Genomic DNA, 14,488 nt, shown 5'->3' on the forward strand with positions numbered 1-14,488 from the left:
GAAATTCTCTGGTTGATCAAGAGGGTTCTGACACGATCAGCAACGCCAAATTGGTTAATACGAGGACTAGAATGTTCCAGTAGTTTCGAATGCATTATCACCTGGGATTATACTAACCTGACCTACTCTTCCACCTTACATCAACTACTAATAGCCATTAAAGGGCAGCTGCAGCACTTTTTTGAGAATTTTGCGATATTCAAAGATTCAAATCTACATAGGCTGTAGATATATCATGCCAAGTGTTTTTGCGCTGGCATTTAGAATAGTGACGTAATCTACGATTGAACTTCGCGCTTCTTCTGAATGCACCCGGGCAGTGTAGCGAAATTCAATGTGACGTCACGGAAGGTATTATTTGAAATTACCGCTGTCGTCAGCCACGTCCTGCCCTGACTCGTGAGACGCTGCCAAACAACCCTCGCAGGGTTTGCCATTGGTAGCGATGGTTTTTTTATTCAAAGCAGGCGTTTGTGCGTTGGAAATGTACCGATACCTTCAATGACGTCACCATGCGCCTTCCACTTGAAGCTTGAAGGCCGTCCGGATTTTAATCGGTGATTAATTCACTATTTCAAGCGCTAGCCTAAAAATACTTCGCATGCTTTAACACATTCGACCCTCTGAAGCTCGTTGCTTTTTAATGCTTATGCAGTTTCCCTTTAAGCCCCATTATTGCGCCCAATTATCTTCTCAATTCCACCCGCTAATCCAACATACTCAACGCACGTTAAAGAACCCCACGTGGTCGAACATTCCGGAGCCCATCACTACGGCGTCTCATAGCCTGAGTCGCTTTGGGCCGTTAAACCCTATAAACAAAACCAAACCAACATAGTCAACGTTATTCCATTTTCTGAGGTCAGCCTGCTTCCAAAATATATGAGGTGTTTTTTTTTTTAATATTTGGGAGTGCGTGAACCGGCGAACGTAATCTCATTTTATTCAATGCCGCGGATAGGAAGAACCCACGTTTTTTCAGCATCAGACTGTCGCGGTCAATCTAATGTGCCCATATTTGATCCCAATGCGTGCTTCTATTTTTTTCACTCTTTTCAGGGGCTTTAGTGAACTTGAAGTTGTTAGATACGGCAGCGGCAGACACTTTGGCAACACTGCGGAAATAAGGGACGGCAGATTCCTTTCTGAACCGGTTGGCCACAACCACTATAATAAAGTGCAGATAGAGCCACAGCCCCCAGTGCCAGTAAACGCAGGAGACTTCTTTTCCATTGCGGTCAAAATTGAAGGAACAGCGTTCATGCAGGCAAGTTCATTCAACTTATCTTTTTACAGTATTTGCATCGTGTGGGTGCAGCGAACCATCTATACTATACGAGGGGGTACCCAAAAGAAACCGGACTTATTTTTGTTTGAACTTATTTGTTCACATTTTAAGCACAGACCTTTAATATCCTTCAAAGTACTCTCCACTTACAATAATACGTTTGTCGAATCTTTCGTTCCATTTTTCAAAACATTGTTTAAATTCATCTTTTGTGATGCTTGACAGTCCCTCCGTCGTTTTTTTCTTCACCTCAGCAACATCAGCGAAACGCTTTCCATTCACCTGTCTTTTCATTCTACGAAACAAAGAAAGTAGCACGTGGCAAGGTCGAGTGAGTATGAGGGTTGAGGAACAGAGGTCATGCCATTTTTGGTCCGAATTTGTCGTACAGACAGGGCTGTGTGAGTAGGGGCATTGCCATGGTGGAAAAACCAGTCACCCGTCTGCCACAAATCAGGCCGCTTCCACCGAACACTGTTGCCCAATCTTTTCAAAACATCCAAGGAGAAAGCCTGGTTAACTGTCTGACCCTGCGGAACAAATTCTGAATGGACGACTCCTCTCACGTCAAAAAACAAATCAGCATTGTTTCGAGGTTTCGTTTCACCTGACGAGCTTTCTTGAGGCGAGGTGAATTTGGAGTTTTCCATTGGCATGACTGTTGCTTTGTTCAGGATTTAATTCAGGAACACTTAAGTTGTCCCCATAGCATCGTCCTTGAACGTCTTTCTGAATATTTCAAGAGTTTCCGTTCCACTTTTTCCGACAAAAAATCAGAATTTCACCGGCGCACGCTGTTCACGAACATCAGCCATTGCAAAAACGACGCTCACACAAAACAGTCCTCGCTCTAAAACTCTGCCTAAACTAGTCTGACCTCCTTCAGCGACGGCACTCGGCTTACTGACTCTGAAATGTTCGTTCTATGCGCTCCTAGCGGCAAAACGCGGTACCACAGAAGCTTTGCCGATTCAAAAAATTATTCCGGTTTCTTTTGGGTACCCCCTCGTATACCACAAAAAAATTCAGGGGGCACTTTATCTAAACTGCGTAGAGGCGAAAGCGTTTTCCGCACCACTTTGACTGCCTCTGTGTCACTGGTGACGTCACCACTGGATGGCGTCACGCATAATGCCTAATTACTAAGTAACGACAAATTGTTAATTAATGGCTAATTACTGATTAATGACTAAATACTAATTAACTGCTAATTATCGCCGCTTCAGCTTCGCCTTTAGGAGTGGATCGCGACAGCGTGTTGTAGCGCTGTCACCACGGAACGCCACCACTCGTTCGGCGCGATGCCTTTCCCTTTGAAAGCAACGCTTTTTGAGCAAAGGAGATGGCGCAGTAATTCTCTGTCATCTCGGTGGACATCCGAACCGCACTGTACGCAAAGGGGGGAAGGGGGCGTGAAAGAAGAAAGAAAAAGGGGCCGTAATGAACAAAATGAAAGTTGTAATTCAGGAAAGTAAATTACACAGTAACTGTCTCCATATCTCGATGGGCACCCTTCATCGTCCATGAGTCACCCCAGGGGCTGGATGTTACGTAACGCCGAAGGACGGACGGGAGTATGAGCCATTAAAGGCTTTCGCCTTAAAAGTATGGTCGCAATGGTTTTTTGATCGAAAAAATGGACACCGCTCCTAGGTTTTGAGCGGTCGCTGGTAGTCAGCGTTCCGTGGAATTCTCGTCCTGTGGGCGGAAACTCTATTCCCGCATCCAAACGTTTGTGCGGATCACAAGCTTAAGTTCGACATCTAATTGACACGTGTATCCCAGTGAGTGACTTTTTTGGCACTGTGCGGAACTTTGAAGCCCACCCGAACACTTGCATTAGCTAAGCCTCGCCAGCGCTTCGGCACCGGCCACAGCCACCACCGCCGCGATCGGCCTTACCGTCCAGCAGCTACTCCGCAACGGCTTCGACGATGGATGTGGACCACACCCACTGCTACGATGCCGATTCTTAAGGATTCGGAATGTTCAGAGTGGAAGGAAAAAAAAGGCGAGACTAACTTTAATAATTCAAAGCCAGAACCTGGATGGAAGGCTATAAGCCTCATGACAGGGCAGCATGCGTATAGACCCACGACTCTGGAGGCGAACCAACATGCCCAGAAGTCAATGGAGGAGGTTCCGACGAGCCGAAAAAGGCCGTCTGGACTTCCTGATTTTGACAAAAATGAATGTTAAGTTAATGTCCGACCCAGGGACCGTTCCGACTTTAAAATTTAATTGCTATTACGATCCAGGGAAGGAGCATTCCTACCAAGAAAGAAATCGAGATCCTGAGAGGCATCATACCCTGCGGCAACACTAACGCCACAACAATCAGAAAGCTGCAAGCCTATTCCGAGCTAGTCTCCAAAATGCTACGCTGCTAATCAAACAAAGAAATGAGCTAATAGAGAAGTTGGCCCTAAGACTAGTTGAGGCTTTCATGCTCTCTGAGATAACGTACGCCAATGCCCCCTTATAAAAATGATCTATAGACAGCCTATACACTTCTTATTGACTCTATTGACTTCCTATAGATATTGCTTTTTGTCTATTCATAGTCTATAGACTGTCGATAGACAAAAAGTCTACTAAAAGTGTATGGCCATAAATCTATACATTGTCTATAGACTGTGGCATTTGCATTGCCTAAAGACTTGTCTATAGACAGTCTATAAACTATAGAGAAGTCTATAGACACTCTATAGATTGTCTAAAACTTTTTTTGTAAGGGCCTCGCAAAAAGGAGAGACCAACAGGATGTTGTTATACGAAAGACAGTTAACAAGGCGCTTGGATTCCCTTTATGCATACACGCGGAGTGCCTGTTACAGTTGGGGATCCACCACAAGAATAGAGGCCCACCGAGTCTATCCATTTGCCTCGCTCTCAGCATCTAAACCTGGCAAGAGAATATTAAAAAAAACCTCACAATCAGGCCACCCGGTGAATTGCCTCCGATATGATCGACTTGCCCATGCAGATGAGATCACACATAACGACCCACCCCATATCAAATCACATGGACGAGGAACACCACAAAAGACGCATACCAGCCAGAGCTAGACACTTCTATGAGCGTTGAGGTGGAAGCGAGGACAGGAAATACGTAAACGAGGTCCCGGCAGTTGCAGCAGTTTCACCTCGGGGAATATAATCGCAAGCAGCCCTATCCAAGCATTGGATGCCACATCGGATGAAGAAGCACCTATCACACTGGCGATATCCAAGAATAGCGAGGCAACGATTATGTCCGACGCAAAGAAGCGTTACGCAAATAAATCTGGGGTCACGTGGATTCTCTGTGCTGGAAATATTTGGAGACGCCATACACCTGGAATATCCAGATCTTCTCGACACCAGGGCACCTCTAAACGACGGGAAATGGGGCGGCGAGCACAGCTGCTCGAGCTCTCCTTCTCTCAGCAACTGACAAGCATCCTTTCTTTTACAACATTAAGAATACGCAGAAATTACGCAGTGCTATAGGATCAAAAGAAGGAAGTATACTTCCTCACAAAAGCCTTAAACAAATCTGAAGAACCCATAATCAGGCGACTACAAACTAATACTCTGCCAAATCTCTCATCAACGTCATCAGCCCGACTACGCCCACCACAGGGGAAACGCCTCTCCCACGTCTCTCCAATTAACCTTGTCCTTTGCCAGTTGCAGCCACCGTATCCTGGCAAAGTTAACTAACAAACGACCTAACTTTCCGGCGCCGCTTGCAACGCTTGCCTTCTCTTAGAATCCTCTCCGTTCCCCTTCAGGACCAGCGGCTATCTTGCCTGGTGAAATACTTGGGCACAATTTTCTGTGAACAAACTAATTTAGCCCAATCCCTATATATTAGTAACTGCTATCCAGATACATACAATTCACCCTGTCTTTTCTGTGGAGCACTTGCCACACTATTTTACACAGTTTGGGCATGTCAAGAAACCCCAGACTTCGAATACATTCCCTGACTGACATATTGAAGCCAGCGCTCGTGCAGACGAAAGCGCCTTTCAAGAAGAAGAGTAAGTGTGTGTGTGAAAGTGATCTGGAAGCGCACGTCTGGGCTATGCCGCTGTTGACCCTCGGCCGCTGATTACCAACGTGGCAATATCAGCTCTGGGAGGCAAGCCTTCATAGCCGCAGTCCCCTCGACCAGCAATCTTTGGCTTAGAGGGTCCGGATTATGATGGCGACCAATCGTTTCTACCAAAGCCGCCTAGTACTCATGCTCTTAAAACATGTTTTTCCTCCTCCTCCTCCTCCTCCTCCCCCTAATCAAAAAGATACACGTCCTCCGTTCGGAAGATTCTAAAGGCGTGTTTGTGCGACGGTGCCCTTTAAAGGTGTACAGATCAAAAATATTCTGCGCAAACAAATGTTTTGTTTTGTGGGCTTACAGAGACGCCTTCCAGCAAGTTTCCGCCGCAGGTGTTGAGTGGAACGTATTGTAATATGACTTTCACTTCGAGTGACGTCAAGGTGCACGTGCTCCAATAGTTGTAACGTCACCGAACCCTGTGGTTCTTTATAGGAAAACCCAGTACTTGCTGACTACGCCGACGTCATCACGAGTGCCCAGGTTGACCGGTAAACATTTGCGTCAAAGTGCACTTCGGTGCTGGCACAGAGACCGCGACCGAAGCCGCCGATGCACTTGTAATCATTTTTTTACACTGCGCGTTGGCGCTTCGACATCATTTTGAGGAATATTCGTGAGTCTCTTTCAATTAAAAAAAAAAATCAGACTTTCTGTCTCCATGCTGTCGGACAACCTACAGCCATGCGAGACATACATCAAATGGCGTCAGTTGTGAAATGAAGAAATCAACAGCTTATGTCAAAACCAAGTAACTACCACATACCGGAACATACATTTTTGCCCACATCGAAAATTTTTATGTACAGTGCTCAATTGGTCTAGTTTCGTTTCAGTTGCGTTGAAAAACCATTAAATATTACGAGTAAGTTGAACACTGCAAATTTTCACTAGCTACATTTTGTGATTTTTTTTCGTGCTGTATTGAATATTCGAACATTACTTCTACATTCTGAACTCATTTCATATTCTGACACTTTCATATTCGCACAACGCTATGCAATAAGAATAACGAGAAATGTGGATGAAGATGCCGACTCTTCCCCGCATATTCACCCTTTGCTTACGACAGGTATCTGGAGGATTAGATTAAGGAGACCAGTGATTAAATGACCCAAGGCAGCTTGGGAAACGCTGGATTACTGGTGTAATTCCACTCCTAAGATAACCGCATAAGAAATTTCTGCGAATGATCGACGCTGGTCCATAACGCTGCACTTAAAACAATGCAAATAAATTAATGACCACAAAACTACGACCCCGCCGCGGTGGCTCAGTGGTTACGGCGCTCGGCTGCTGACCCGAAAGACGCGTGTTCAATCCGGGCCGCAGCGGCTGAATTTCGATGAAGGCGAAATTCTAGAGGCCCGTGTATTGTGCGATGTCAGTGCACGTTAAAGAACCCCAGGTGGTCGAAATTTTCTGAGCCCTTCACTACGGCGTCCCTCATAGCCTGAGTCGCTCTGGGACGTTAAACCCCCTTAAACCAAACTAAACCAAACAAAACTATGGTAACGTTCCTAAGCCCATGAATAGCAACACGCTTTTCATTAGACAATGAAGCAACGATAGTTGTGCGAATAAATTATTATCAAAAAGACTAAACTAACGCTCAGGGGCCTATACATGACAACACAGATTTTAGTATTTAGTTAAGTACAGGAAATTGCGGGATTAACCAAGTATTAAGCCAACTAAACTAACATTCGAAAGCAAAGGAATGGAAACGCGATTTTCAGTCGACAGCCAAGTACCGGAAATTGTTGGAAAAAATTTTGCTATGGCAACTAAACAGATCTTCTAAAGTCCAGGACTGAGATAAGAACTTCAAGAGACAGTGGAGTACAAGAAGTAGCGGGGATATTTAATTAACACGACTGAAGAAACGTTCCAAAGCCCGGAAATGCACACAAAGTTTTCAGTACGCAGAGATATAATGGACATTCTGGCAGTTATTCGTTATTACTATGGCGCTGAAACTAACATGGCAAAGCCCAGGATTAGAAATATGATTTCAGTACATTGTGAATTCAGTACTAGAAAATGGTAGTAAATTATTAATTAGACGACAAAAATAACATTCCAAGACTCAGGACTCAAAACACGTTTTTCATTGCATAGTGAGGTATTAGAAATGGTGGCACTAAATTATGATTTGGACGACAAAAATAACACTCCAGTGCCCGGAACGCGAAAAATTTTCATTAGGTAGTGAAGTACTGTAAGTTTTAGGAATAAATTATGAATAAGACGACTCAACTAACAATCCAAAGCACACCAATAGAAACAAGATTTTATTACGAAGTGAAGTGCTGAAAATTGCGGCAATAAGTTGTTTGAAGACCACCAAACTCCCAATTCAAATTCTGAGAATCGAAGCAATTTCGAGCTGGCAATGCAGTACCGCCAGTAGTGGGAAAATATTAGTAATATGACGGCTAATCTCACTGTCTTGTAGCTATATAAAAGGCAACTGAAAAGGTTTAAGAATTCGAAGAATTCTAAGAGATTGAATGTGCGAAACTTCAAGTTAAAGGACGCGAAATCTTATTGTGCTCGCATTTTAAGTGGTGACGAATTCGTGTAGCAAAGCAGCGTCGGCGTTCAGGCTTCTCTGCAGTGGACAGCGAGGGGCATTGGCTGCAATGATGACGTCATGTATGGCGACGCTGCTTTTCAGAGAAGGATGGTTTATGGTTTATTGGGGTTTAACGTCCCAAAGCGACTGAGGCTATGAGAGACGCCGTAGTGAAGGGCTCCGGAAATTTCGACTATCTGGGGTTCTTTAACGTGCACTGACATCGCACAGCACACGGGCCTCTAGAATTTCGCCTTCAAGAAATTCAGCCGCCGCGGCCGGGATCGAACCCGCGTCTTTCGGGTCAGCAGCCGAGCGCCGTAACCACTGAGCCACCGCGGCGGGGCTTCAGAGAAGGAACTGTTACTTCAATCAAGTAAACCGCCGTCACCGAATGTGAAGCCTACGAAGCATTATGTCTGGCGGCATCGGATGACGCATGGCAGCTTGCAGACAAGGCAGCGGACATGTAGAATTTCGGCGTGTCATCACAAGCTTTTTCTCACTCCTCACTGGCAATGAGGAGAAGTCTGAACACAGGCGCATTTTAAGGCGAAAACCTTTAATGCCTCATCGTTCTCGACAGAAGGTTGTCAGCAGAGGTGTCACGCTTTTCGCTTGGTCGCAATGGTTATGACGTCAGAGTGCGCGGATTCGAAGTAATGAGGTCTCCTACGGATGCCTGACGCCCCCTTTTGGAGCGCACGACAACTAATAAAATAGTTGTCTGCCGCACCGACAGGGGCCGTAAGGCGTCCTTGAGTGACCACGTTACACACCTCATTACTGCGAACAGAGCCATGGATACAACCGCACTCATCGAAGCAGAGGGACAGTCGTGCTAAAGAAGCAGTCAGAGTATGTAGTTGTAATGCGTAGCCAAAGTGTGCAAATAAAACATTAGCACAGCACAAACCGTCTCGCAGTCAATGCCAAAACAGTGCGCCAGGAAAGGCTTTCGCCTTGCAACACCTTAGAGAGCTAACGTGCCCCTTGAATTTTTATGCGAAGCATATTACTAGAGGTACATTACTAGAGGTACTAGAGGTAGAGGCACACCACGTGGTACATTGACGTCACTCCACGTGACATACCACGTGACACATGACGTCACGACAGAGGAAGACAGAGGTACACTACAGCCCTTCGCCGTGGTTACGCGCCGTGCACACTACGTGGTACAGTGACGTCACACCACGTGACACATGACGTCACGACAGAGGAAGACGGAGGTACACTACAGCGCTTGTAGTGTCTCCCCTCTTTTCTGTGTTTTCTGTCTAAGTTTGCGCTGTTTTTTCCACCATGTACACTACAGCCCTTCGCCGTGGTTATGCGCCGTGCACACCACGTGGTACAGTGACGTCACTCCACGTGACATACCACGTGACACATGACGTCACGACAGAGGAAGACGGAGGTACACTACAGCCCTTCGCCGTGGTTACACGCCGTGCACACCACGTGACATACCACGTGACACATGACATCACGACAGAGGAAGAGGGAGGTACACTACAGCCCTTCGCCGTGGTTACACGCCGTGCACACAACGTGGTACAGTGACGTCACACCACGTGACATACCACGTGACACATGACGTCACGACAGAGGAAGATGTGGGTCCACCTCGCGCCGTCGCTGTGGTTGCACGCCGTGCAGACCACGTGGTACAGTGACGACACACTACGTGACATACCACGTGACACATGACGTCACGACAGATCGCCGTCACGCGCTGGGAGAGGGAGAACGATGCCATCGCCCAGACACCGGAATGTCCTCGAGCGGCATTCCCGCGCATTTCGAACGCGCGTTCACACTCGGTGTAGATGAAACGCTCGCTCCACCGGGCAGGCGGACGCGGCTTCCGTGGCAATCCAGGCGCCCACCCAACGCGCGTCTCGGGGTTAGTCGGCGTTCCGCTGTAGCCATGCCGTTGTCTTCCCCCACGACGAAGGCTTCTAGTGGTTGTATTAAAATGACCAAGTATTCAACCAAGGAAAGCCATGGATTACCAAGCCTAGCCATCAATACGCTTCGCATCTGACCAGGGTTAACCAAGTTAAGCCTCAGCCATTTTTCTTAATCAGCCGTTACGTTACAATTTTAAATGGTGGTGCAAGTCTAATTAACACACTTTTCCGATAAGCTTGATACACTCAAATTCTCGAGTCACCCCGAGTTCCTAAGAAACAATGTCAACTTCCCTGTAACAAAGAATGTGACGGGTGCCGCGATCCCCCCCATTTTACTGCACATCAACGAAACCGAGGGTAAATGGTAAAGAACAACTCAAGAAGCGGGGCATAGGATGGAATCGAAGCGAGTCAGCGGAGTCCTGGCAGAGGCAACGCTGCTGATAAGAGCACCACCACGTGATCAGTAACGATCATTCCTCAATGTTTCTTTTGTGCTCAGTTCAACGCAACACAAACTTTGCTGATTATGATGTTTTGCCACACTGTTTTCTTGCTTTATTCCAGACTTACTTTGGTCGTACACCGATGAATACAGAAGAAGTTGGCAACACTACCAGAAACGGTACGTAACCAGGCAGTGGTGTCAACGAAGCTTCCTGTTTCGCTCCAGCCGCTGCCGCCCTTGGCGCTCGCGACGGTTCGTTCGGAACGGCCCGAACGATCTAGTCTGTTTCCTCTTTTATTTTAAGGCGCAAGCACTGTATGGCTATGTTTGCCGTTTCGCGTCATCACAAGCTTGTCCGCACGATTACGTCCGAACGAATGGGTGTGTGCGAAAAAGAATGGTACCATCGGGTACAGCATCAAAAAATCTCGCACGGCAAATCGCGGCGATTGAGGTGGGTTAATTGGTTAATTAATTAGCGCCAAGAATGTCCAAAAAGTGGACGCGGCCGCAGCAAAAGGGCGCCAAATTTGAAAAAACCGCAAGTGGGGGCGGAGTCAACACGTGGCGCCAAATCTGAAAGCGAAGCATGGCGCAAAGTTTGGCAACTTATGCTTACGCATTTCTCCAATACGTGTGCCGCAGTGGTCTCTAACGCTTTTACTGCGATGGCGCTAAAGCTGTCGTCCCACCAAAACACCGTTTATGTCCGAGACAAAAACCGCGTATTGTTCGAGAGGTCACGTGACCGTGTGACGACCTCTGAACCTGGCCTTTGAATTGTAATCAACCTGCCCAGGTGGCAATCAAATTAATGATTGGTCGAAAGAGGTCAAGCGACCTCGTATCGTTATCACAACTTGCCTACAGTGTTGTGAGAATTCTACTTTCTAGACGGCAACGTCGACAGGGAATCGAAATCAAAATCCAGAAAAAAGTGCGATATGAATGGCGTGCAAGCGAACAAAGAAGTTTTAACTAAAGCTGCGTCGAATGTGAAATTATTGATGTCGCATTCCACTCTTACGATGAATTAAGCGTGTCAAATGAAAATAAAGATTGGTTTTTGAGGAAAGGAAATGACGCAGCAACTGTCTCACTTATCTCCGTATACGCCCGATGGTGGTGAAAATATTTTAATGAAGTAGTTTAGGAGGTTGCAGCGGTGGTTCGAGCTCTCCGTCCGGAACCCCATTGGCGTAGGCTGCTGTCCGGGCTCTTTTAATGAGTTGCTTTTGACTCTTCATCCGAGCTGGTCAGAGCTGCCTCCCACCCCTCCTGCGTTGGCTGGTTATTAACAGTGATCGCCTGATTTCGTTGGCAGGCCCATACCATATGGTACAGGTCCGCCTTCTCCCTGTAGAATTTGCATTGTGAGTCAAATGACTCCGGGTCTATTGCGTGTAGTCTTCGTGGGTTGTAAGTGTTTGTTTCTTTCGGTGTTGTTCCTTCCCTTTATCTAGTGTCTTAGCCGGCGGAGGGTAGACCCGACGGGGTAATCTGAAGTGCTGAAGTATGTCATTGCAAGTTAGTAGTGGGGTAGGAGGTTCCACGGCATCCGCACTGGGTGCCCAGGGGAGAAATGCTCGGGCTGAGGCATGTGCGCTCTCCTTCCCTGGGATGCCCTGGTGACCTGGTATCCATATTAAGTGTTTGTGTGTGGGTTGGTAGCCACAGGTGTAGCTATCTTGCAAGATTTTAGCTGCTAGCGGTGCGACCCTGCCCCTGCGGTAATTGCGATACGCTGTCTGAGAATCTGTGAGAATGTATTCTGAGCTAGTGTGTGTTGCAACTAAAGCAGTCGCCACTTCTTCCGCAGCCAATATGCCCTGGCTAGCCAGTACCGGGTCGGGATCGCATAACAGTGAAACTGTTGGCGAACCTCTCCGACTCTGCATACCTCCACTTGCTACAATACATAAATCAGATCTGGGATGGGTGTCCACTCCCACCCGAATGGAAAACATCGCTTGTAACGTTCATCCCCAAAGCAGGTAAATCCGTGACTACGGACAACTTAAGACCCATCTCATTGACCTCGTGTGTGGGAAAACTCATGGAGACGATGGTTCGGGATCGCCTCTCTCCATACATGGAGGGTAAGGGCCTCTTTGCAGACACTATGTTCGGGTTCCGCCCGCACATGTCTGCACAGGATGTCCTACTCCAACTACACAGGGACATAATACGACCCACAGCCATGCCACAAAACGACAAGGCCATTCTCGCCCTCGATCTTAAGGGGGCGTTTGACAATGTTAAACATGCCACCATACTCTCTAACTTGAACACCACTAACTGCGGGGCGAAGGCCTTCGCCTATGTCAGAGACTTCCTCTCTGCGCGTCAGGCACTCCTCCGGATCGAGGACGAGGAATACGGCCCGTACTCTATGGGTACACGAGGTACACCACAGGGGGCGGTGTTATCACCGCTCCTTTTCAACATCGCCATGCTGCACCTGCCCGGCCGACTGGCTCAGGTGGAGGGCATAAACCACGCACTCTACGCAGACGATATTACAATCTGGACCACCGAGGGCAGCCTTGGGGAGATGGAGGACCGCCTTCAGCAGGCCGCCTCCATAGTCGATGCATATGCTGCCGACTGTGGTCTCCAATGTGCTCCCGCCAAATCAGAGCTTCTACACGTCAGGACAAACCACAAGGACAACACGTTTCTACACATATCTCTGTCGGGCGGTCCCATCAGAGAAGTGGCAGAGCTCCGGATCCTGGGTCTTTTCATCAATAACAAACTTAAGCCGGACTCTACTATAGCAAAACTCAAGAGCATATGTGAACAGGTAGGGCGCATGATCCACCGTGTTTCCAACAAGCGGGGTGGTCTGCGGGGCAGGGACGCGCTACGGCTCGCCCATGCCTTTGTGACCAGCCCGATCCTCTACGCCGTGCCGTACCTACGCACCACCAAACAAGAAGACGAGCGCATTGACGCCATCATCAGGAAGGCAACAAAGCGAGCATTGGACCTCCCGGTGGCTACCTCCAACGCCAAACTGAAGGCGTTGGGAGTGGTAAACTCCTATCAGGAGTTGCGGGAGGCCCACCTCGTGAACCAATATACGCGGCTATCGCAGACGGTTCCTGGGCGCCGCCTGCTAAACCGCTTACACATCCAACACACATGCATACCAGAGGGGACGGAGAACATCCCGGTGCTGTGGCGCCACATGCTATTGGTCGCTCCGCTCCCTCGTAACATGGACATGGCTTCACATGAAGGCAGACGACAAGCGCGGGTTCGCACGCTTGAGAGGCAGTATGGATATAAAGAGGGCGTTTATTACGTGGACATCACAGGGCCGTCGCCCACGGGATTCTTCACGGCTGCCGTAGTCCACCGGGGAATGAATGTCGATGGCCTATCTTTTCGGGCCCCAAATTCAACGCGAGCGGAGGAAGTCGCAATAGCTCTCGCTGCCGCCGATCCAAAATCGAGAACAGTTAACACGGACTCTCCCCGGGCCTGTGAACATTATCTTGCAGGCGAAATATCCCCTCTTGCCTCCCAAGTTCTAAGATGCGCTCCCGCCGATCCAACTCGCACAAAAGTGATCTGGGCTCCTGGCCACCAGGATCTACGAGGCAATGAGGCCGCTGATGCGGCCGCCCGAGCGCTCACACACCGGGCTCCTCATCCTAGCTCTCCTGGCTCAGAAGCTCATAAACCGCTTCTGCGGTTCCGCGAAATCCTAATTCATTATTGCGACAGCCACCGTCTCTACCCAGTACCTGCCAAGGGGCTGAGTAAGGCGGAGGAACGAACTCTGCGGCGCCTGCAGACAGGAACTCTTCTCTGTCCTGTCATAGCAAAACACTTCGATCCGAACACAGATGGGCGCTGCCCGCACTGTGGAGAGATCTGCAATATCTTTCACATGGTGTGGGCATGTACTCGGAATCCTCACCTTCCCCCTTCCCCCACCCCCACCCGAGAGGCATGGGAGACTGCCCTCCTCAACTGCTCCACACTGGAGTCTCAAAGGGCTCTAGTAAAGCGGGCGCGAGACGGGGCCTCGTCATGCGGTGTCCCGTACTAAGGATACCGACCATGTAGCAGGGTTTCTTGACCCTCAAACTCTCTTTGTAAATAAAAGTTTTTCACCACCACCACCAGTACTAGTCCGTCG

The 14,488-nt window shown here is 48.2% G+C and overlaps 1 protein-coding gene across 1 annotated transcript in view; it reads left to right on the top strand.

The window, feature by feature from the left end:
- The window catches only part of LOC149366340 (uncharacterized), a 68,917-nt gene that overhangs the window by 12,706 nt on the left and 41,723 nt on the right, over positions 1–14,488 (top strand). Inside the window, exons 3-4 of the mRNA XM_089570356.1 lie at positions 1,060–1,267; positions 10,455–10,512. Coding sequence (XP_089426482.1) covers positions 1,060–1,267; positions 10,455–10,512 — 266 coding nt within the window. The remainder of the gene's footprint in view (positions 1–1,059; positions 1,268–10,454; positions 10,513–14,488) is intronic.

The sequence above is a fragment of the Amblyomma mixtum genome, chromosome 1, assembly GCF_055824585.1.
Source record: "Amblyomma mixtum isolate Tamu chromosome 1, ASM5582458v1, whole genome shotgun sequence".
NCBI lineage: Eukaryota > Metazoa > Arthropoda > Arachnida > Ixodida > Ixodidae > Amblyomma > Amblyomma mixtum.